The 26,369-nt window shown below is 33.3% G+C and overlaps 2 protein-coding genes across 2 annotated transcripts; one reads left to right on the plus strand and one right to left on the minus strand.

Annotated features, from left to right (window-relative positions):
- Positions 1 to 14,735: 14,735 nt before the first annotated feature.
- LOC143617873 (uncharacterized protein At2g27730, mitochondrial-like) lies at positions 14,736 to 16,324 on the minus strand. Its single transcript, XM_077090281.1, has 3 exons — positions 16,207 to 16,324; positions 15,272 to 15,310; positions 14,736 to 15,038 (listed from the first exon to the last, which is right to left on the minus strand). The coding sequence occupies exons 1-3, from the start codon at positions 16,306 to 16,308 to the stop codon at positions 14,811 to 14,813; spliced, it is 369 nt and encodes a 122-aa protein (XP_076946396.1). The 5' UTR covers positions 16,309 to 16,324; the 3' UTR covers positions 14,736 to 14,810.
- A 1,754-nt stretch (positions 16,325 to 18,078) lies between these two features.
- On the plus strand, positions 18,079 to 19,168 carry LOC143617874 (DNA polymerase II subunit B4-like). The gene is made up of 3 exons (XM_077090282.1): positions 18,079 to 18,281; positions 18,543 to 18,661; positions 18,794 to 19,168. The coding sequence occupies exons 1-3, from the start codon at positions 18,079 to 18,081 to the stop codon at positions 18,946 to 18,948; spliced, it is 477 nt and encodes a 158-aa protein (XP_076946397.1). The 3' UTR covers positions 18,949 to 19,168.
- Positions 19,169 to 26,369: the final 7,201 nt, after the last annotated feature.

The following is a 26,369-nucleotide window of genomic DNA, read 5'->3' on the forward strand; positions in this document are numbered from 1 at the left end:
AGGTCGTCACAAAACAAATTATAGAACCTAGCTTTAAAGAGATTGTAAACAACGAGATCCAAGTTAAGCTTGTGATCCATAAAACACAATATAAAAACTAATGTTTTGTTTTAAGGTAAAAATACCTTAGAATACTATTGAAAGTGTGTGTATGTGTACATTTATGATGAGATAGATTTTTAAACAAGTTTATAAATAATTAATAAATGCAATAAACAATCAAGTAGGGTAAACACGTATAAGCACACGTATAGGGACCCTAGAGCATAAACTATACTAGGCTGTTACGTCTAACCACCTATCCTATAGTCGATGGCTTTGATACCAATCAGTCACACCCCGACCAATGAAGGCGGAAACGTCGATGCGCGACATGATTGCTCATTGCACAATGACACTATAAAGTTAGAATATTTAAACAACTTATTTAAATCCATATCATCATAAATAACACAACAATTGTTCATACAAAATGCCAAATAGATAGATAAACAAATAACTTGTTCTTTTATTTTCTAATATCCTAAAGCCAAGATAATAAGTTTCTTCAAGTAATCCAATCAAGATAACATCAAACCTGTAACATTGCATAAAATAGAGTTTGTCAACACGAAGGTTGGTGAGCAATTTTCATAGTTTTGAACAATAAGTATATAGTATGAAATCCACAACTAGTATATGAAAACAATAAATAATAGCAACAATTTAGATAAATGAAACTGTCAATAAGAATACATAGACGAACCGTCAATAAGAATACATTGACGACAATAATGAAATCGTCAATAAGAATACATTGACGACACATTTCTTTATGGGGATACCATATATACTCGGAATTAACGTATGATCATACTTTGATGAGGCTACACGCCTTAGCATTCAAGAGGCTACCCGCCTTAGCATTCAAGAATTTGCACATAATCATGTAAAGCATATAACACCAAATCGAGCATTTATTTAAGTAAACATATACAAAACGTGTTGTGGTTTAAGACTCAAGTATAAATCATTTGAATTTGAATAAGTATCCAATGCCACCCCCAAAACGAAAGATGGAAAACGGGGGATGAAAAAGTACTCACATTAACAAGTAACTTGAAAGATAATGTCGTGAATAATCGGAGAGATCGGTTTAACGAGCAAGACCTGTATTAAACGGGTCTTGTGTTAGTAGGTAGTCTTGGAAGGGTTTAAAATAAAATACATGACAAATAAAGTAAATAAATAAAGTTTAGGATTTAAAATATAAATATTTGAGAAATTAAAAAAAAACGAGTTTTGTAAAATAAGTTTACTCGAAACCGGGTCTCGGTATTCTATTCATTAGTTTTTTTCTTTTTTTTTACTCAACCTATGTTAAGTAATAATGTGGGTTAAAATGCAATATTGCAAAACCTTTGGTTATAAGAATACCAAAACGAGGTTTAAACGAGTGTTCGGGTTTGTCGGTTCGAGACTTGATAATTGACCAAGCTCACAGTTAACTTCCCAAAATAATAAATGTTATGAGATAACTCAATAAAATCAAAATAGACTTAACAAAGTAAGTAGTTCTATTGTGAAGAACCTTAACGTTCGTTAAGCAAGTATACGACCTTATCGGTTCGAACTTGTTATAAGATCAAGTTGGTTACCGACATGCCAAGTATGTTTAGAAATTAACTAAAATTGATTAAAATATAATCTTGAAGAAAAATATGAGTTTTGGTGGCTAAAAACACACTTGTGTGTCTTAAGCGAGTGAACTCGGTTTAGTTCGGTTTTTGGTTCGGTCCTTGACTCGGAATAAGACCGAGTATGGTTACCACATACCCAATTACCATGGAACTTGTAAAATAACTTATAAATAATAATACTCAAGTTTTACATTCAAAAAGTTAACAATAAAGCTTTTAAACAAAAGTTCGGTTTTTGGTTCGGTCCTTGACTCGGAATAAGACCGAGGATGGTTACCACATACCCAATTACCATGGAACTTGTAAAATAACTTATAAATAATCATACTCAAGTTTTACATTCAAAAAGTTAACAATAATGCTTTTAAACAAAAGTTCGGTTTTTGGTTCGGTTCTCAACTCGGGATGAAACCGAGGCTAGTCACCACATACCCAATACCATTGAACTTGACAAATATGAAAAATAAACTAAAATATGTAGAATTTAAGCAGGTATAACAAGTTATATGGTTAGATTTGTTAAACATATAAACAAGGACTACAAAGTCCTCCATGTAACCTTGCCTTACTAGTCCGACATTTCAACCGGCCGAGACCGGAGAAATGAAAGACCGAAGGTAAACAAGGAGTGTATATTATATATATGTTGTAACATCAAGCTTTAAGTATTGAGAAGTTAGTTAAAATGAAAGATTAGCTTATGAAGAGCAACCTTAGAATTCAAGAATTTGATAGAGAAATGAAGAAATGAGTAAGCACAAATGAAGAAGATGGGTGTGTGTATATATAGGGTAAGTTGAATGGATCTTTCATAAAGGGTGTTTCATAAAAATGGGTTGGTTATAGACCGAAGAAAGCACAAACTACAAATGGGTCCTTCAAGTCTCCATTTTGGTAGTTTTAGTCCCTGGAGTTCGTTTTGAGTGTTTTCGGGGAATTTTAAGAACCGAAAAGGGTGTTTTTTTTATCCAAGAACTATAAAACAAATATTTAACATACAATTCATCATTTTGATAATATCGAAAGGTTCGGGATACAAAACGGGTCGGGTTTACATTAAGAATACAAGTATAAAATAACCCGAAATTGACAAATGTCACACAAGTTATCCATTTTTAATACTTGTAGGTAAATACACATGCGTTTCAAATCCAAATTCCACTTGACACTATATTTTACTAGCCTGTGTCCCAATCATTCAAAGAATATATCAAAGCTCAAGTCCAAAGCTTCTTGAAGCGGCTAAATTTCATATTCTTATAGGTAGTTCATTATTCTCGCACCCGCACTGCAATTTATCAATGAACTATTAAGAAGCTATACTTCAACCTACTTTATCTTGCGGTCCGAACACATACCTTGGGATGATTATAATAATGTCTTCCAACATCGTTATGACAAGCTTGCCACATTGAATTCAGCATCTAACGTTGTATTAGATGGGAATTAGGTGTCTTGACATAAGATATTAAAATGGACTTTAAACCCATCCCCATGACTGATATGTTCACGAGATCTCTTCCTAACTCTTTAGTTAGATCATCAGCCAAATTATACTCATATATATTACAAACTCAACAAATATCACATCTTGCATAATGAGCTCATGAATCATGCTATGTATAATATATAACTGTCTAGACTTTCCATTATACATCTGAATATTACCTTTAGTCAACACTGTCCCACCTGATAGATTTTGATGATATCAGTTTGACCACAATAGAATTTTATAATAACAGTTTCTTAGCCATTCAACCACTTTTATCAGTTTGCAAATGCTAGAAACTCACATTCTATTGTCAAATTATGCAAATCCATTCCTTAATTACCTAAGAAATGAAACCTCCCCTAAATAGAGAATACACATCCACTTAGTTATATAACTTGTATCAGAATACTCCTTTTAATCCTTATACAAAGGATCACATATGCCTCCCCCATATCCTTCATTTTAAAATTAGAAAACAAAAATTTCTTATTTACCTAGTGCAGGCATGCTATGAAAATCCCATAAGTCTAAATGAACGAGGTAATTCGCATGTATGGAATATCAAAACCGGCATTAAATTCATTTTAGAAATCTCTTTCATTCTAAAATAATTCACATAACCTAACTTGGCATGTCACAATATATAAGCATAATCTACCCTACTATGAAATGATGATAGCATATAAACAAATTCAATAGCAAACGGGACATTAATATTATGTTTAAAACTTCATCACATATATATCCAAATTCAAAAGATTTCATGTTGAGATAAGATAAACTTATCTAACTCATTGACCTGCTTAAAACCATAGGTAGTTAAAACAAAATCCCAAACATGAGACTCTTTCAAATCCTTGGAACATACAACATATAATCCAAAACAAATGTTTTACAGGAGTAAATACAAGTCTAACTTTTACATTTCCCATCCTAAGTACAGATCCATCTTCACTAAGGCCAATTCATCAATTAGTTATGCATATTTGCAAATAACTTATTACATCATCACATATCAAAATGCAAACAAGGCAATGAATTGATTTATATGACGAAAATTGATATAATACCAACAAAATTCAATATGGGACGACTTTCAATTAACCCTTCTAGATTAGGACATAAATAAATACACATCTAATTCCTCGCATACCAGATTAGTCACGAACCAGACCTTATTGGTTTAATTGAAATTTTGGAAACTTGAAAATTGAAATCGTGAATATTGAAACCAATCGAACCAAAATAGATTTATCTTTGTTGTATATTTTGGTTAGTTTATAACCCAAAATCAATCAATTAAACAAATACACAAACCTGGTAATCTTGTATGTCATTGTAGATGAAGAAATTGCAACCTGGATTATTCTCTGAATCGTGTAATCACTATCAGATAAACCTATTTATGGGTTACATACAATGATTTATCGGATAAGATAGAGAATTTATGCTCATGGAATTGAATTTTTTATTGTTATTGATGAAGATCTAGAGAGAAACCAGTAACCATTGTTCTCTCTATCTATGTGTCGATGAGAGATCATTAAAAAACTTTCAGGAAAAATCTCTGATTAACATGTTTTTATTGATTTCCACATGAGCCCAAACAAAATAATTAGAAGCCCACTTTACATTATACTTAAGCCCAATTATAATTACAAAGCCCAAATAACATTTTAGAGTTAAATCGAGCACGCACTCCCACGTCACTTAACTCGTTTAATCTTTAACGTTATTTCCTCGATCGACAGGTTAATCCAATAACACTAAAATAACCAACAAAGCCCAAACCCTATTCACCTGATCACGTACAATATTTCAAAAAATATGGAGACCAACGCCCTTGCTTATTCACTCTTGAGACTGTTCGTGCGCGGTCAGCCCCATCCTTAATTAGGTTTTCTCTCTCACTCCATTTGTTTCGAACTACTTTTACTCAATCCGTAAAGGCAACTCATAAAATCCATATAATAATTTTTAATCACCCATTCACACTAACTTCATGCATAATAAAACGTAATGTTGGTAATTGCATATTAAAAAGGCTTATACCGTTTAATCCATATATATGACATGACTAGTTTGGATCACTTACTAGTTACTAATTCAGTTCCAAGAAACAAATAACATGTTACAGTACTTTTATTAAACACCACACAATAATAAAACATGTTTTGAACCTTAACTTTGTGAAATGGCCCCTCCTCATATTATGGACCTTGACTTTATCAAATGCACCCCACCTCACCTCTGGACCTTCTATCTAGGAGACTTTATCTGTATTCATTCCTAGCTACTTGTGTTGTTCACACAATCATCATCTCCAAAAGGATAACACAAAAACATGGTTCCCTGTGGAAGAAGCCTTCATCATATCCTTGATCACTCATTAGCTGCAGGTAATCATTATTTCATGGAGAAGAAACATGATTCGATGCAATCCAATGGTTACTTCTCCACCATGCAATCAAAGCATCATCCATGCATGAATGCCGAAAGCTTGTCCATGTGCACCGAAGGCCTTGGATTCGAGAGCTTTGTTGATGTAGAACATTTGAAAGATGAAGGAGATGAACAACATATTAATGATCATCATGATGATCCTTGTTTTGATGCAATAGAAAAGCATGTGGTATCAGTATCAGTAACAGTATCGGAGATTTTGCCTGGTGAGTCAAAGAGGGCGAGGATGAAAGGAGGGTTGATGGAGTTTCCGCCACCAATTTCATCTATCGGATTGAGTGGTAAGCCATGGACATGCCTTAAATCTTACCGAGGCAACGGTCGGTTTATTCTTAAAGAGGTAAGAATCCCGACACAAGAATTGTTGCATGCGTGTCGAGAAGATGGACGGTTGAAGTTGCAATTTATTCAGTCGGATGATGAACCGTTATATGAAGATGATGATGACGACGAAGAGGATGATGATGATGAACACCTCAAGGTTGATTTTGAAGGTGATTATGGTGCTACAAGAAAGCCTCAGATTACAATCACCTCAACATAGGTGGAAAGTGTACGTATATTTGTGAATAATAATCACTTGTTTACGAGTTTTACTCGTACAAACTTGTGAAATATTATCATCTGTTGAGTAGTCTTACATTGTAAATTTCAAGCATGTTTGATTCTAGAAATAATGTGTTGCTACAAACATCCGCGTGGTACGTCGGTGCCTAGATCTCTGCAAAACATAAGGGGGGAGACATGCATCTTCAGTTCATAGTGGTCTCAGTGAGTGTGGTGATGTTGTGTCGTTTCTCGTCTTCTGAATTGAAGGTTGTGACACTACAATCGAACAACCCGGTAGAAAGTCCACGAGTCTCGGCTCTACGAGTATTCCAACAGTCAAATCAGTATATCGTATACGAAGAATAATGAGTAAATGTATGTACCTAGTATGTATGTGATACCTAAGAATGTATAAGTGATATGAAGGGAGAAATGTCATTATTATTAAGTCCCTGTTTATAAGGACAAAGTAATCAAAATATTATATTTTCTTGTATTTCTCATATAATCTATTTTAATTGTTGCACAATGTATACTTCAACAAATTCATCATGCCCTTGTTGGTAAATCAGAGATCAAATACACAATTGACAATTCAGTTGTACTGAATAAGAACAAGACGACGATACACAAGAATTATTGATTTAACAATACTGAATATACGATTGAATATACTGAATACGTTAACATAATTTGTCTGACATCATTTCCTATTTATTGACTAAATAATTACACATTAACCCTAGTAAATACACTAATTACAAAAAGACCCCTATACTTAATATAAATATTAATAAGTTTAGTTTATATACTAATAGCCCTGTATTAAACCTTTTTATATTAGTTAAGATTGAATAACTCTATGCCTCTATGGGATTCACTTGACACCCAAACGAACTTGTCGTGTTTTGCTTATTGGGTGGCAAACTACCTAAAAGTACAAATATATATATATATATAGGAAAATACTTAGAAATACCAGTGTATGGTTCTTAAACAACCTAATTCCACAAAAGATCCTACGGCTTATATTAAACCAGACTTGTACCGAAACGTATCCCATAAAGACAAAATAGATACATATATTAAAGGATCTACGTCAAAGGTTGAAACATCTTAAGTCTTAACAATGGACACTAGTTTTGATTCGGTTTCATCCACAAGGATCCAAGTGGGAAAATGAACTTTTTGTTGCAACTTGCTAGTTATAAACCCGTGGTCCACTCCACGTTTTAGAATAGTATGGGGATATTCCATTGTCCATTAAAAACATACGATTTTGGCTTCAAAATTTTAATATGTGCCACAAAGTTGTCATGTGAATAGGTTCTTCTAAGATATAAGCTTCAGGACCAATTTTTAAAGTTATATTGATTGATAGGAACAACATCACTGGATATTGGTGGCGGAGGACCGGTGGCGACGATGGCTGTTACTTTCAGTACGGGTATATACCGTTCTGATAGCTATCTAATTTGCTTCCTTTTCCGTGATTACATCTCGAATAAAAATAAAGCAACATATTTTCCAAAAATTTTCAGTAGCTTATGCTATGTGTAGTGGGGGGTTACAAATTAGGGGATAAGTAGCACGTGACGCCCAGACATGAAAGAATGAATTTTTGTTTTATGGGTGTAGCATTCTCAACCGATCCCTTATCCCCATCTCTATAATTACACTAAAAAACACTACATTTCTTTTTTCTGTTTAATTAAATAACATTTTTTTGTACTTTAATCTAGGGCGGTCACTTTTACCCAAAACCTGAAACTCAACCCAAAAAAACCTGTACCTGTACCCGAACCCGAACCGAAGTTCTTGTGGTTGGTTCTCGGGTTTGATTTATAAGTTTCGGGTCAACCCGAAAAATCCGAATAAACTTTTAGTTTTGAAATTAGATATATTTTTAGGTATAATAAGCTAAGTCATAGCCACTAAAGTTATCAGAATCTTGTTCTAATCGACTGTTGTCATTCTAACTATTATGGATCGATTGTTTATTATTAATTTATGTTTTCCGTTTATTACTAATAGCAAGCGTAATCGAACAACCAAATCATGTCCGATTGAATACGATTATGGTTTAAGTAAGTTTTACTTTTCTTTTGTATTTTTTTATCAAGTTATGTTGGTTTATTATTTGATTATTTGCGTTATAAGCAAAGAATAATATATTGTTTTAATTTTAGCATTGTAGTTTTTTAATTTTTTTTTTTGTTTTTGGGTTTTTTTTTCAGGATAGTTGAAACCCGATTAACCAAACCCGAAAAAACCCGAACCCGAATTATCCGAACCCAAAAAACCAGTGAGAGATTTGGGTTGAGTTTCGGGTCAAGATTTAAAACTTTGAAACCTAAAGAACTGACCCGAAAAACCCGACACCCGAAAAACAAACCCGAATAACACCCCTACTTTAATCATTACAGTTTTCTCTATCCACCCTATAATTTACAAAAAATCAATCCCTTTTTCCTAATTTACAAAAAAAAAATCGCTACATTTTTCTCTCTCAACCCTATAATCTACACTCACAACTATGCAAAACCTTACCTTATAATTTACAAGCTTCCCTCACAAAATTTTAGGGGACCGGATAAGAATGCTCTAATAATTTTTTTGCCCCATCACATCATATATATGTGTGTGTGTGTGTGTGTGTGTGTGTGTGTGTGGGAAGTATAGAATGAAAACTTATTTGAAACATTTTTTTACTACTTTTTTTATATGTTTTCAGAAGAGAGAAAAAGTTATATTTATGTTTACATTTTTTATTAACTTTAATTGTGAACCACATGATTCAAACTTTAATTAAAAACATGTGGTTGAGAATGGGTTTCTAGAGTTTTCACAACTCAAGTGGGTTTTTATTTTAACCTAACCCTATATATATAGGGGAGATTTCAAATGAGAACTCATTTGAGTTTTAAGAACTCGAAAGAACTCAGTGTAACGATTTTTTTTTTGCACATGCGTAATATATGTAGGTTACATACACATAAAAAAATTACAGAATTTTTTACGCACCGAGTCGACTTTTTACACACGTGTAACGGACGTAAAAGTTAGTGTAACCACTTACATCTTTATTCTCTCTCCTACTTTGATTTTTTTGCCAGATTTAATCTCCACCACATACTCCAATTCATTTAATTAAATGTGTGACCTATAATCGAGTTTTTAAGTTCTTAAAACTCACCATGGTTCTCAAAATATCCATCCCCTATATATATAGACATATATATATATATATATATATATATATAGTGTGTGTGTGTGTGGAGTTATAATAAAAAGTAGAATGTGTCTAAAAAGTGTAAGAAGTAATCTGATGCGTTAGATTTGGTGATCAGATGGTTTAGATGGAAAGTAGGTTTTATAGGCTGTGTGTTTTATTTTAATACGTATTTCTAACACTCTAGGGACATAATTGTCTGGTGTGTTGTATTATTTATGGAAACATAATCAATATGTGATTGCTATATTTTAATCTAAAGTTAAAATAAAATACCAAAAACACATCGTAATCTATATTACAGTGTGTTTTAAAACACAACATCAAATTTTAATTCATATTTAGAACACAACACCAAGAACACCAAGAATAAAAACACACTTAACAAAAACACACCAATAATTAAAACATAATTAGTATAAATTCTAACTATAAAAGAAGATTAATTAAAGCATAGCATATTAAGCCGGCGACGTTTCATCCACCCCTAGAATCATAAGTCCCAAGCCCCACTCGACTGTCACCACCATTCACCTCCGCCGTCACCACCACCGCCTCCGCCGTCGTACACCCCCACTCCACCGTTACCACCATTCACCTCCGCCGTCACCACCGCTGTCGTACACCCCTACTCCACCGTCACCACCATTCACCTCCGCCGTCACCACCACGGCCTCCGCCGCCGCCATCGCCGTCGTACACCGCCAGACGGAGCTAATCTAAACTTCCTAATTCAAATACTAGTTATGGAATATAAAAAAATTTATAACTCTTAATTAATTTTCGAAAAAATTACAAATGTTGTCCTTTTGAATTAGCTAAATCATGGAATGGGTTCTTTTGAAAATGAGTTTCACTTTTTAACCTTTATTTGCATGTTTAGCTCGGTTTTAGTTCTTTACACTAACGGATGTTAAGTTTTTCAGTTAAGTAAGCCCACATGCAAAGAACATGAGGGCATTTTTATCATTTTACCCATTAAGGACTATTTGTGTAATAAACTAAATTTGTAATTTAGTAAAACCATTTAACATTAGTTTATGTTATTTTCTTAAAGAGACTATAATTAAATTAACTATAAATATATATATTTTTTTATCTCTATTTATTTCTTACTCTCTCCCTTCTCTCTCTTTCTCTCGGTATATCTCACTCTCCGTTACCATCTCCTCTAACCATCCACATCCACAACCATAACCACCACCACCGCATCGCCGCCAACACCACCATACCGGAAACATTATCATCTCCACCTCTTCAGCTAGTCCCCTGTTTCAGATCTAGGGCTTCCTCTCTCTCAAAACCATTCATCCCCGCTAATCTACCTTCATGAAACAGTTCTTCGGATCCCAAAACCCTAGTAAAATAAAAGTAAAACCCACTCCATTTCCCTAAACCTCATATTTCACAAACCCACTGTCTTATTTCATATTTCAATTATCGAAGAAACACCCACATGATGCAATTTCCGACCTACCAAAACCACGCCGAAAACAGCGTTCCGTTCCCATATTTACCGCCGGAGTTTAGTTCCGACGGCCCGTATTTAACGGAAAACAATCATTTTACTCATTTACCACCTCCGATTGACGCCGATCAGAGCTTATCTAACGTCTTTTCGTTGCTTAGTCTTTCTCCGACACTGTTTAACACTGACCCACCTCCGTTTTCCGGTCAAATCGGTTCTTTCTCCGGCGCCGGCGAGGGTTTTGGTCGCCCGATGAACAGCCCTAGAATAATGCAGTCTGATTTGGGCGTTCAACGGTGGTCTGGCGAGATTGAAGCTCGCCGGCGGCACTGTTCTTTAGGGTTTGACGACGTCTTTGACTTTGACCGAAAGTCTCGTTTGGAGACTAGCAAAACCCTAAATTTCACACAACATTTTGAACAAATTACTGGTAACAAAATTAAATTTCATAAATCAGATGATTATGAACAATATGAGCAATATAATCCTACTTGAAGTAGCAGCCAATTTCAAAATCACAGCCAAAGTCAAAATAATGAGGTTTCTTACTGTTTTAAGAAATTAAGAGGTAGGATTTACACAATGGCCAAATATCAAAATTACAAATTTAGTTTATTACACAAATAGTCCTTAATGGGTAAAAGGACGAAAATGCCCTCATGTGCACTGCCTATGCTTACTTAACTGAAAAACTTAACATCCGTTAGTGTAAAGGACTAAAATCGAGCCAAACATGTAAATAAAGGATAAAAAGTTAAACTCATTTTAAAAAATGACCCATTCCATAATTTAACTAATTCAAAAGGACAAAATTTGTAATTTTTTCTTAATTTTCTTAATAATTGCCTGAATATAAGAATATCCATTAATAAAGATTTTAATTCCCAAAATAAAAAAATTTCAATTATGACCATCTTATCCATATATGTTTTATTTGATCCAATGGTGTTAATCACTTTCTACACTTCTTAGTAAATGTAACTTATTATTCTAAGCTTGCTATATATATATATATATATAATATAATATAATAATATTAAACACAAAACACATCCTGCGACAAATACATTCCCCCCCCCCCTCCCACTTATCGCCCTTTTGTAGCCTGGGGGAGCAGTATTGTAGCCCCCCTTGTAGCCCAAGTCCTTACAATTTGTCACCCACTACACTCCATCTTAGAGAAACCAAGACTTAACATGAAGGGTCAGGATGCATTTCAGTCGTAAAATTCAATGAAATTATAATATAAATTTCATTTCATGTGTTTGGTTTAGCGTATTTGTGTTAGCTAGATTCAAAATTCGTTCTTTATGTGTTTGGTTAACATGTGTTTTTTACTTACGCTTTTACCATTAATATCAATAAATCTTAGTATATTTTTTAAACACATTAAAACCCCTTTACATGTTATTTTTGAACAAAATTGATTTTTTTTTAAAGTTAATTAAATTGATGGTTCTTGAGGTTTTAACAAATTACAACTTTAGTCCACAAGTTCAAATATTAACAAATTTAGACCAGATGTATTTTTAATTAAAAAGTATTATTAGTTTTTTTTGTTTAGTATTTTAGTAAGTAATGAAATTTATGTCTCTTCATATATTTTTTGATTTACTATTTTTGTGTTTTTAAACATCTAAATTTAGTTTTTCATTAAAAGATGAAAAATAAATTCTCCATTAATCTCCATGCACCCCCTTTTAAATCTGCATAAATCTCCATAAACTCATTAACTTTAGGGTGTCTATCCCTCATTGGTCCATTTCATTCACCATCAATCTCCATATACCTCTTACGCCCATGTAGGTAAAAAGAAAAAACAGAAAGAAAAGCCGAAAATAAAATAATACACATATTTTAGAATAGCTAATGCACACACCTGTTAATATTATATATATCTAATTAATCCTACGTCTTCGTCTATTATAGGACTCGAATCCTTAACCTTACAAGAGGGTCACCATTATACACAAACATTGATACCACTAGTCTAAAAGCCCTTTGGTTCACACACACACCGATTTACACGCAATTCTCAATTTACACGACAAAACCATGTCACTTACCATAGCCATGCCATGTTGATCCATGCCTTCATTGTTGCCCAAGCTCTTTGGATGTGGGTTATCGTATATGTTTCATATCGTGTAACAATGTTTAGAAATCAAAACCAGAGATCAGACTTGTCGCCCAAGATTAGCGATCAAAAGACAGCTTCCGTCATGGTCAATGTTGTAACTTATAAGCAGATTTAAAAGGGCTAAGCTTTAAGATAATAGAGAAAACAAGTTTTGGATCATATTTTTGCTAGATCATTAAAAACTCAAAACTCTCAAAGGTCAAGGCTTACAAATAGGAAATCTAAAATACATCAACATGATAAAATAACCACCCATTAATTCTTAGCTACTGAAGCAATAAACTGAGTAAACAATAAAAGGGAAACAAGGCAATTAACTTATACTACTTCACGGGAAGTGTGGGTGAGGGCTGGAGAGTCCGCAAGACGGGGCGTGGTTGTGGTGGACGTGCCCCATCTCCACGTCCACCACAACCACGCCCCGTCTTGCGGACTCTCCAGCCCTCACCCACACTTCCCGTGAAGTAGGATAAGTTAATTGCCTTGTTTCCCTTTTATTGTTTACTCAGTTTATTGCTTCAGTAGCTAGGGATTAATGGGTAGGCCTGTAAACGAACCGAACGTTTGTGAATTATTCGTGAACCGTTCGGCGGGAAGTTCGTTTATGTTCGTTTATTTAACAAACGAACGAACATGAACAAAAAATTTGTGTTCGTTTAATTAAACGAACGAACATGAACACATGTTCCATTCATTCATTTATGTTCATGAACGTTTGTTTATGTTCGTTTATGTATTAATAGAAAATAATTAAATATTATCTGAATAGGTCATCTGCTTAAAAGTTTTATATTTGTTAATTTGTGTTCATTTAAGTTCGTTTATATTTGTGTTCATTTACATTTGTTCATACATGTTCATTTATCTTTGTTTAGTGATGTTCGTTTAGATTTTAAACAAACGATCACAAACGCCCATTTTTAAATAAACGAACATGAACATAAATATTTGTTCGATTAAGTGTCCGTGTTCTTTTAAAGTTAAGTGAACGAGCATGAACATGCCCTTGTTTGTGTTCATTCGATTCGTTTACAGGCTTTCATTATTCACATTGATGAATACATCGGTCTCGATCTCTAGGCTCTGCCGATTTTATTTGTGTTCATTTGTGTTCGTGAACAGTTCGTGAACACATTAATTTCCTTAATGAACGAACACGAACATAAAACCTCGTTCGGTAAGTGTTCATGAACCGTTCGTGAACACATCATTTTCTTAACGAACGAACATGAACAAGGCCTTCTTCATGTTCGTTCGGTTCGTTTACAGCCCTACCAGGTGACCCCAAGGGCCATCTCAAGTTTTTTGGAGGCTTCAATCTTTGTGTGTTATAACAATTTTTAGATATTCAAGCCTTAGGAGTATACGTGTTTATAATTATCAAAAAACGTCTCACATTTGCCTACGTGTTTTAGCTACTATGGGTTAGTGAACATACAAAAGAGTTAAAACTTAAGGCAGGCAAAACGAGTTTAGTTATCCTATAAGATTTATTTGCTTATACTTTATAGGTACTTTGTTCTAATATGTCAACTGAAATAGTTAAGATGCTTAAACCCATCCGTTTTTTACCACATCTACACAAAAGTAATGCAACACAAGCATATAAACAACGAAACCACGTTTCAGTTAGCTCTTGTACTACTTAAGAAATCCAGGTCTAGGACAGAAGCAAGGTAACCAATATAGCAACATACAAACCAGGTTGATTCTTATCTTTTATATTAAACCAACAGAGAAGATCAAGAGATACTTAGAAACAATTCACATACCAATATCTCTCATTTTCACACAAGTCTTCGTTCATGGAGGTCCTCGGTTTTCTTGTCCCTTGACTTGTAGATCCATCCACCAACACCGAGACCAGCCAACACGCCAGCTACAATCGCATAGTTCTTGTACTTGTCTGTTGATGCTCCACCTGTAGAGGGAGTTGACGCAGTTGACTTGCTTGCAGAACCAGCACCTGAACCAGAGCCACCTGAGCTTGCTGATGAACCTTCAACTTTTTGGCCCTGTACATTCATTAATGTGTTAACTATGGCTACAAAATCAACATCATTGAGTTGACAATCTAATTGTTTTAAATAAAGTGGGTTAAAACGTTATATGCATTTTAAATACACTTTGAGTTAACATGTTTAACCCATCTGACCCATTTTAGCATTGTCTTTTATGAAAATATCACTCAATTTTCAAAACAGTCGCCTCTAAAATTTTAAGAGTAGATGCATTGAAGGATAGCAACCTGGCGTGCAAGCTTTGCCAACTTCTCTTGCTCAACTTTCTACAGATTCAAGAAAAAAGAAAGGTCAAAAATCAATAAAACAATAATGATATTATATTTGGTGCAGTGCAAGCAAAGATAATAAGCACACAGTCAGTTGCCATAAGCATAGAAAAATGATGATAAAACTCCGACATAATATGAGAAAGCATGCATACGGCAAGTGTAGAGACGGTAATATACAACGTCCTACGAAATGATACTTTCAATCAATTTACTATACTATTAGCTTTATTCATGCATGTTTCAAGTTCAAAATGTATTTAACTACATTACAGTAAATCTTGGTTGCATCAAGGGCAAAGAGGCGCGCCTTGTGCCATGTATAGTTCTAGGTCAAAACTGGTCAAAGTTAGGCTGTATAGAAGGTTTATATGTAAAAGCAACCTAGGGATGAAAAAATTATGAAAGGTTTACCTGATAAATATGTTTACATGTAAAAGAAATGAGAGAGATGCAGTTTCTAGTTGTAAATAAAACTTCTTTGATTGTGCAAGCACCATGGCTTTTGGGACCAAAACGGCTCAAAACGCCTCATGCTTTTTTAAACCAAGCAGTGAATGGCTAAAATTTACAAGGGAATTTTTAATTTGTCCACATTGTATGCCTAGAAAAAAAGGCAATACTATATAGAAGCTTAAAGAAATCGTTATCATATACGTACAAGAATACAAGCTACTCTTTATATACACAAACAAAAATGATAGTGAGCAGCACGTGCTTAATACTACATATATTAACTGAAAGCTACTCTTTACGAAAAAATAAAAATGCAAGTTTGCAACATGTAAAACTTAGTAATCTATATTGCACACGGGGAATCTTGGAATGCCTTTAGCAGTTAGCTTCTAACTTCTTAGTTCAAAGTTATATGATATAATTTTCTTATGATTTACCTTGATGTAGACATTCTCTGCAGCCTTCTCCTCCTCGCTAAGTACTTTGCCACTGCTTGAGAACCTGCGCGGCACATATCGGAATGCTTGTCTTGTTGCCATTGTTATCTTTACCTGCTTTCACCTTAAAATTCAAAATGATTATCATTGTCCATCAGAGGTTATATACTTATATAACAAAGCTTTTACAAACTAGAACAGTATAATAATGTCTTAATTCATCGTTACCAAGTCTTTTAACAAATATAAAAATGGTAAAACACACATAATACTAGTAGTAGTAGTAGTAGAAAAAGTAATTTGAACATAATATTTAAAATACACATAATATTCCTAAAATAATTAGCTCTTAACTTCAAACGTACGAGTAAAACAAAAATGATAAACCTAATTAAGAATTATCATTCAAGCATATCCTCCAATTTCAATTTCATGCTAAATGACGTCATGACCTAACTAGAGTATGTATGATATTAATCAGTAACTATATGCAGATGATTGTCTCAAATGCTTAACCTAACAATAACTAGCAGCTCAATAGCTACTACTACAGGCGTATGATCAGCAAATTGGTAACAGAGCTAACGGATTGAACAAATGGAAGCACAATACAAAGTCAATCGATTAGACGGTAAATTAAGCGATGAAGCCGTGGCGATGGTCAAAATATTCATGAATAGAGCAAGTTAAAACAGTTACGCAAATGAACATAAATTTGTTGTTGGGAAAGACATACTTACAGATAGATCCAGAAGGAAGACTGAGGGTTTTGGGTTTAAAATCTGATTATTAATTGTTGGAAATATATATATAAGAAGCAGCTACTTGAAGATAATATTAATTGTTTTGGGCCACAATATATTTGGGCTTATTTTCTGGACCAACAAAATCCAAACAGCAGCGAAATACCCCAAGGCTAATCAAAACTGGAATAATAAAGTCGATGCATAACACACGCTACTTGTGTATTATGGCCTCGAAAGAGTGGCGGTTGATTAACGAATGTATGAGTGGTTTCTCCTTTCATGTGTCTAGACCGTCACCAAATTCCATCTCTCCTCTCTTATCTGATTTAGGTTCTCGTTATATGTCTATTTTGAATATGACTTTATTGTTTCAAGTCTTACACCCCTTAACCAACTGAGCTGCACGACGTTTGTATATGTGATTATGGTTTTGATGTATATATAATGTATATGTTGATTTGTTTTGTAAGATTTAAATAGACAGTACTCGAAACGATATAAATCCAAAATCAAGAATACTCGAAACGATATAGATCCAAAATCAGAAAAGACCAAAATATTTATATTACATATCTGATTAATTTAAGATGCCGATGTCACAAATGAAGAACCAAGCTTGACCGGTCCGCGTGCCCGCCTGCGGTGTTGCCACGCTACTTAGTTTTTTTATATAAATTGTTTTATTTTAAAAAATTATGTGATTTTTTAAATATGTTTTTTATTTCTTGCTAATTTATGTTAACGATTTAGTGCCAGCAACATCGATGCTAACTGATGTCACGTCGATTCGTCGCCATAGCGAACCTTTTTTTGTTTTACATATGTTGATTTGTTGTATTTTGGCGTTGACAGATTTTTATCTTTTTTTTTACTAATGGTGTTTCAACCTGATAGCGACCGAATTCACATTAACTCACAGCTATATCATGTGTGGGTTTTACTCCACATGCCATTTTAAACATGATTAGGTTGTCGTAAGTCATACAAACTAATTTATTTTGCGGGTTTACGGTAACAAAACAAACCACTACCCATTTTGACATATAAAAAACCCCCCCTTTGGGAAGAATGGCGGGAAATAAGCCCTAGATTGAGAAATCAATTAGTTAGAGGAAGAAGAGAAAGTATGGAGGCGCCTACAACGACAACGACGGCAGTGGAGAAAGTGGTGGCGGAGGCGGAGGAGCTGCCGAAGGCAATAGTGAGGAGGCTAGTGAAGGATAAACTGTCTCAGTTGTCAAAAGACGGTGCCGATATTCAAATCCAAAAGGATTCTCTCTCAGCCTTCTCCGAGAGTGCCAGAATATTCATCCATTACCTCTCTGCCACGTCAGTTATCATTCTATTCGCCTTTTATTTGATTTTTATAAATGATTCAACTCTTATCTGTAGTTTGATGCTGGTGTGATATTTTAGGCTAGGGCAAATGACATACTGATGTGTAGTTTGATGTTATTATAAGGCACAGGACATATTAATAATTTTCACAGGGAAAATGACTGACTTTTTATGCATATTTTGTTGTTGGTGACTTGGTGTGAATGTGTAATCTCTAAATCTAAATCCAGTTTTTATTGTAATTATTTATAGAGCAAATGACATATGCAAGGAATCAAAGAGGCAAACAATTAACGCTGAGGATGTATTCAAGGCGCTAGAAGAGATCGAGTTTCAAGAGTTTGTTGCTCCACTAAGAACCTCTCTTGAAGGTCAACCATTACTATGAGATGACTCTATGGTGTAGCTAATATGATATTATTGATCTGTGTGAAGCTTTATGGTTGCTGTGTAACCTTGATGGCAGTGACTGTTTTGCTAACAGCTTTTGTTCATGATTTCAGAGTTCAAGCAAAAGAATGCTAAAAGAAAGTCTGATTCTTCTAAAGCAAGAGAAGCCAAAAAGAGCAAAACAGAGGAGCCTGTGACGGAGAATGGAGAAGCGCATGAAAATAGTGAAGAAAATGAAGATGGAAACACAGTTGCTGATGAAGAGTGATTGTTTGCTCACCCGAGCCCCTCAAATCATCATTTGGTTTTGGGCTTTGCTGAGGTAAGAATTTGTAGTTCTTGTAGGTAAGTTTGATCATGTCTAGATGGATTCTAGTTGAAATATGGATTGGATTTTGGTTGTCACTCGAAGCTAGAAAATATTGCATATTCTGATATGAAGTCATCAACAAATGAAAGTAGTACAATGCTTGTTGAACATGAGGTGTCACTAGACATGTATTTTGTTTAATTTAAGCTCGTATAAGTAATTTAGATCCTTATTTACATAAAGCTTGTATTTTGTTTCATTGCTTAAAACATGTGAAGTTTGACATGCATAGGTTCATGTCAACAAATTGTGCATCAAACAGGTATAAAGTGTGATTTCAAACATGAGATCTTTAGCATGGCCCTTTGTAAAATTGTATTATGGAAAAGGTTCTGGAAGAGGCATGATGCGTGGGTTGGATGGGTCAGGTAACGGGGAAAAACATATTTGTGTTGGTTGGCCCACTATCACTTTATTGCCTACTTTTTTTTTAATAATTCATGAACTAATTATGATCACAGCAACAATATAATTAGTTAATTACATGCAACCTTGGGTTGGTGTAGCATCTAAAAAACCCATGGAAATATTTTATTTGGGGGTGTTCACTGTGCATTAAGATTTTCGTGCTGATTTGTGTATCTTATCATCTCATCTTTTGTATAATTATGGTGCTTTAGCACCAGTCAGACACTAAAACAACATCAAAATAGTGTATCCCAATAATGATGTAATACTTAACAGTTAAAGTTGTAATGACATTTATGCGGAACTGCGGATTATCAAGTCCATCAAATAGCACTTTCATGATTGTCCCCAATATAGTACACAGCCATTTAAATACCAAAATGATAAATGAAGTTTGAGATTTCTGATATTATGAAAATAACTTCTCTTATCATGGCATACAAACTTAATGTTCGAAAATAATGTTTTTGTGGCTTTTCTTTGCTAGCATGTCACCTTACCAAAAAAAATGTATAGCATATATTTTATATCTTGCATCGCCCAGCTTCATCATGCATTCATGCCTTGGATCCTTGCATCGCCCATCTTCATCATGCATTCATGCCTTGCATTCATGCCTCCATCATAACATAAGTTTTGCATCGAGGGGTTTAGGGTTGATGGTGCTGGCTATGAGAGTGAGGGTTGGTTGATTTGCATGTGTTGCCAAAGAAGTGTGGTCAAAGGTCTTGCCATTATTATATGAGGGTTCGCTAATTCTTGCTATATACCATGATCAAACAAAATTTGAAACCTTATGTACTGTGTTGATATTAAAGTAGGCATGTATGAAAAAAAGAAAAAAAAGTAACTCATCTTCTTCGCTTTTCCTTTCTTTAACTAAAAGAAGCTTAGATTAAGTATATATTTTACTTTTTACAAAATATCCAAACCAAATTGTTATCTAACATGAGCATTACGTGAGTGTCTATACATTGGGTATAAAGAGAAGGGATCAATTAAAAGATCCCAATTTGCTTAAGGGTGTAGAAAAGATTTGGGTCTTTGCTCAAATCAATTTAATTGTTAGTGGGTGTTTGAGATTTCTTATTTTGGTCTATTTATGACTTATGAAAAAGTAATTTATAAAGTTGTAACTTATTCAACTTTTCCATCACATTATAAGGACACCCAAACATCGTTTCACTTTTCAAAAAGTTAAAAAGTCATAAGGAGACCAAAATAAGGAATCCCAAACACCGATTGGTGTTAATTAGTTAGGCTGGTTGTTGTAGAAGGTCTTTAAAGTCCAAATTAAATTGTCATGTCACGTGAAAGTTCCACCATTTAACATCATGTTGTGATTTAAATCCCCCTAAAGTCCCATCCCTTTGGCATTCGGCCCCCATCATGTGTTAGCTGGGCTTTAAAGACATGCCACACAAGCTTTTGAAGCCTTTTCCACGCCAACAGCAACTGTTCTTAAAAGTTACTAATGACCGTAAATGATACAATTTTTTTCTTTCTTGTATTGACTTTTTCAATAGAATCTAATTTTATTGTTTTTAAAAACTCAAAAATTATTTTATACACATGATTATCTATTAAAAAATTATAACGTTTTTTTACTCATTAATATGAGTATAGTATTTTTGTTTAATTTTAGAAGTTAGAATGCATTGTGTGATTAGTAGCGAGCTTGACTCATTTACACAGTATGAATATGTGTCTAACATGGATACGTACCTATTTTGTTATGCATTATATATTAGAAAAAAGAAATCTAAGAACATAAATTCAGTCGAATACCTTTAGCCCGTAAAACATGTCCTATGGCTATGCGAATATTCAACTCATGGCCACCGCGTGTGAAACCGTTAGCTCGCAATTAAGACAAAGATTATGTATTTTTAAGAATGTTTAGAGAATATATTCTCCATCAAAATTCAAAAGTGAAGGGGCATGTTCAACCATTTTAATCAAGTGTGTTCCAACACTTTGACCAAGAATAGTCAATTGTCTTTCCAAATCTTTCAGTTTGATTTTCTAAGTGTTTAATTAGCGTCATTCATATATATAACTAGTTTTATACCAGTCTAATTTCAGGGTTCCAAATAAAATTAAAGCTTAGCCAAAATCACACACACCTCAAGGTATGCTTCAAAGATAAGTCAAAAACCATGTAAAACTTCAAAACATAGCATGTCTATATATATCGATGCTATGTTGCATTTCAAGATTCTTCGGCGTATGTATAACTTATTTTTTAATATTATGACAATTAGTATTATTAGTATTCCCGTGGGCCGTGGTCGGCTTGCTTTGCTTCCCTGCTTCTATTTAAAAATCTCAATATTTCAGGATTTTATATTGAGGTGGTGGTGTGGTTGGCCAACCAATTTCACCTTAATATTACAAAAAGTTGTATGAAAATATATTGGAATGCAAATACAAGGTGTAATGATCAAAGAAGGGTCATAATGATGCAAAATAGGCACCACTAAATCCCAATCAATGGACCCCGTTTATATTTCCTCATGGACCCGTTTCCCGCCACCTTTTTTCGTTTTCCCTCCATGGAATTCCCATTTGATCACAACTCATTTCTTAGGAAGCCAGCCGGATTGTATATTATTATAGTAATACTAATTAGTCTTCAATAATAAAATAATACTAACAATGGGTTCAAGTACAGACACGATCTGGTTAGAGATGTGCGCTTTGACAAATTCAATCGGGCCGGAATTTCTGTTAAGAAAGAAGTACATGTGAATTTTCTGACTGACCCGTCGGAGGGAAGATCATCTCTTCGACCGGCTGACATTTTGGTGTTTGGATGAATAGGAGGAAACATGCGTGTGTGGATTTAAAAAAGGTTTTCCCTCTGGTGGGCTTAGAGAGTCGTGGCTTCACAGTCGGTCAAGTTGCTTTAAAAGTTGTTTCATACAAAGTGATTAAACATGAGAAAACATGTTTTGACAACTAACATGTATCTTTTCCTTTTGCTTTTGACACTTTCGGTTTACTCGTGCCTGAAGCTGTGGAGTTACTTAGCTGAGTTCAGCGGGTCATGCATAGTAGTAATATTATGACTTTAAGATCAACGAATACAGTTTTTAAAAGATTGGGTTTTACAATTTAAAAATGGGGTAGTGGCGTAGCTTGTTGCCCGCTTGCCTTCTGTTTTGATGTTATCACTACCTTGCTTGTTCATTATATGAATACATTCATATATACATGTATGGATACATATTTTAGAGCAATTACGCAACTACAACAAATGTAAAACACATATATGCATGGTTCAAGGGTGATGCCTTGAAATTTTCTGTAAACGGAATTCTAGAAAAAGTCGTGATCCAGAATAAACCTTTAAAAAACGTTTGTTTTAACATGACTTTATTATAAATCTCAAAAGCTAAAAAAGATCGAAAGTTGTTGACCGAAAATAACGTTATATTTGGCTATGCATATACATACGCATGTTTCATAACTAGGGAAAAGGTAAAATACAAAGGAAAACAAAAATAAGAAGTATGAGAAGGATTTGTGGCCACACAAAAAATTTCTCAAAAAAAATTCCAAAAAATTAATAAAAAAAAATCATAACTCAAAATATAAATAAAAAACGAAAAAGTTTAAAAACCAAAAATGTTTCTTTCGTCATTCTCGTTCCAAAAAAAAAACCAAAAAGACACAATGCAAAGACAATAGACACATTGACGAAAATGAACAAAAGACACAATTATAACTAAAAAAGACACAATGAATCGCAAAATATAACACAATGCCGAACAAAATATAACACAATGTTGAGTAATAAAACACAATATCAAGAAAAAAAGACACAAGGAAAAAAAACACAATCAATGACGAAAATAAGCACAAAACACATTTTGTGTTTTTACTTTTTTTTGTTTTTTTATTAAATTTTGAGTTATGATTTTTTATTATTTATTTAAATTTTTTTCGAAGAGCTTTTTTTAACGGCCACATATCCTTCTTATTTTTGTTTCTCTTTATAGGATAACTTGACCCTTCATAACTATCATATGACTATTGCTTTGTTTATAATTTTTCCTTAAATGGACTAGACAGACACGTACGCTATAAGACTTCATCTCTAAGGAATTGTTACTACTAATAAGATTTAAAGTTTAAACTTGGTGTTTTTCTTATAAAAAATTGTCTCGCAATGTATAAATTATAGTATGGTTCAGGACTCCGGACATTAGCTAATCTAATCTAACTATATATTAAAGCAACATGATTTTTTCACATGGCATCATTCTAGGGCTTCCACATGGATGTCACGTGAGCAGTTTCATATTTTCTCATCTCTTCTTCCAAAAACAATATGGAGCATGAACCCGTTTAGTTATGTTATAACCCCATGACCCGGTTTCTATTCAAATACAACCATCTTCATATGAAGATAACATTTTGTAAAATTTTAAAAAATAAATTATTGTGTGATACAAGTCTTGAACCCAAGACCTCATGTTTCAAACTAAAGATGCTTACAAACTCTACTTAAGAAGTTATTATGTTGAATTTCTTAACTTTTAAATGATATATTGTTGATCATTTATAATTAATGTATTACATATAACAATTTTTTATTTTTATTATATTTTTCATTCGTGTAAAACACGGACTCTGACCTAGTATACTATTAATTAAGAAAATATTAATCATTACTTAGACTCAAGTGGGCTTAAACATGGGAAATTATTCTTCTTCTTGAAGGATTGGTGGAACAAAATTTACAATTTTTTATGTCTTTTCTTCTAAGTGTCCCATCTCTTTTAATTATTTAATCACATTAAATTGACTATTTTGTATTTTTATTTTTCATTAATTGATTTGAGATACTTTAATTAACGATGTGTAACTAGAGACTTGATTACAAAACTACTAATGTTCATATGGAAGATTAATTTTTAAAAGTTTTAAAATAAAAACAAAAATGCTCCAACCCAAAAACATGATATCGGGTTCAAACCGAAGCTATTTTCAAGTTAGAAAGCGATGAAAAAAATAAACAACATAAAATTGATGTTTTTTCAAGTGTCTTGAAAGATAAAATCCATTACCAATATTTAAAAGATAAAAAAATGAAAAAAAGGTATATTGATTTTTAATGATCCCAACTATTGTCTTTTGGTCTCTGCTGGTCCTAACTAATGAATTGGCTACTAATGGTCCCAACTATTAAAGTATTTGTTCATAACGGTCCGCGACTAATAGAATCCTAACGTTGTTAGTTTCAGGTTGCCGAAAAAACAGTTTTGGCCGAAAAACTCAATTTTTTTTCTCCTGAAAACTCAACATTTTCGTCCCAAACATCTTGTTAACTTCGTATCGGACCTTTAGGAACCTTTTTTTAGTAAAAACCTCAATTATTGAGGTCGCCGGAAACCCTAGAACCATCGTGGGAATCGGTTGATGGTGCTCAAGTGGTGGTAGTTGGTTAGCGGTGAGTCAATTGGCGATGGTTGCGGTGTTCAAGTGGTGTTTTCCGGCAACAAATTTGAATTTTCCGGCCAAAAACGTTTTTTCCGACGACCTGAAACTAACAGCGTTAGGATTCTGTTATTCGCGGACCATTCGAAACAAATATTTTAAAAGTTGGGACCATCAGTAGCCAATTTATTAGTTGGGACCAGTTAGGACCAAAAGACAATAGCTGGAATCATTAAAAACCAATATACCTAAAAAAAACTCCAAAGACAGGTGGCTTTGACATTTTTAAGAAAGGATGTTTCATGTAAGTAGAATTTTTGTTTTGTCTCGTTTAAAAATAAAAAATCAAATTAATACTATGAAGTTTGTTGTGCACATTGTTTGTCAATTTTCTTAAAATTTTATAATATCCTCACAACTTTTTTGTTTTATCTTTTGGTAGAAATGTCAAAAATGAAGATTATATAAAGGATGTTTAGTAACTAAATACAAAATTTGTTTCACAAAGTGTATGAATTTTCTCAACTAAGAACTTGATTTTGGTTTATAATAGAAATGAAAAAATTGAACCTTTTTACTTCTAGCTTGAGTTGTATACTGATTTAAAATTATTAGTTTCCTAGCTTTTGAACTTATGTATTACACGGGATTTGTTAAATAATAAAAATAAATAAGGTACGTTTTTTGAAAGAAATTAACAAAATTAAAGGTAAGAAGAAAATAAAATATATACTACAAATAATAAGTCTATAATCTCAAATTTAAAAATTAGAATAAGATGAACCATTACAAGTTTACAACAATATACAGCATTTGTTAAAATTGTTTTGACTCATTACCCATAGATAACAATAATGAATGAGATGAGAGATTAGAAAATTAGAAGGAAAATTATAACCCATTTGTCAAAATTAATTTGACCCATGACCCATAGATATGTAGGATAAATAAAACGAAGAATTAGAGAATTATAAAGGAAATTATAACCCTTTTGCCAAAATTATTTTGATCCATGACCCATTGATAGATAGGATGAATGAGATGAAAAATTAGAAAGGAAATTATAAACCATTTAACAAATTGGTTTTGCCCATAACTCATGGATAGGTAGAATGAATGAGAAGAGAGATTATAACAAAAATAAATGTGAAATTGCCACATCATCCTTATTATTTTCTTTTATTAGTAAAGTTAGATTAGATTATATGCTAAAAATTTGAATCTGTAAAATCATAAGTGTCAGTTATGTAATCTTCTTTATTATTATCTGATATATTATAGTTTGCAAAAAAAATGTTTCGATATGTTGCCAGATAATAATTAAAAATAGTTTACGGTTCAAATTTGTAAGCATACTACTAATGGTTGATATATTATAAGACTTGAAAGGTTTTTACTTCGGTAGTGTTTTAACTTTTAATCTTCTTTTTCACATGTATGTTTTAAATTGGTTTTTGGCTGACAAA

This window comes from Bidens hawaiensis, unplaced genomic scaffold, assembly GCF_021521415.1.
Source record: "Bidens hawaiensis isolate Kalapana, Puna unplaced genomic scaffold, B.hawaiensis_p1.1 tig00059730_1, whole genome shotgun sequence".
Taxonomy (NCBI): Eukaryota; Viridiplantae; Streptophyta; class Magnoliopsida; order Asterales; family Asteraceae; genus Bidens; species Bidens hawaiensis.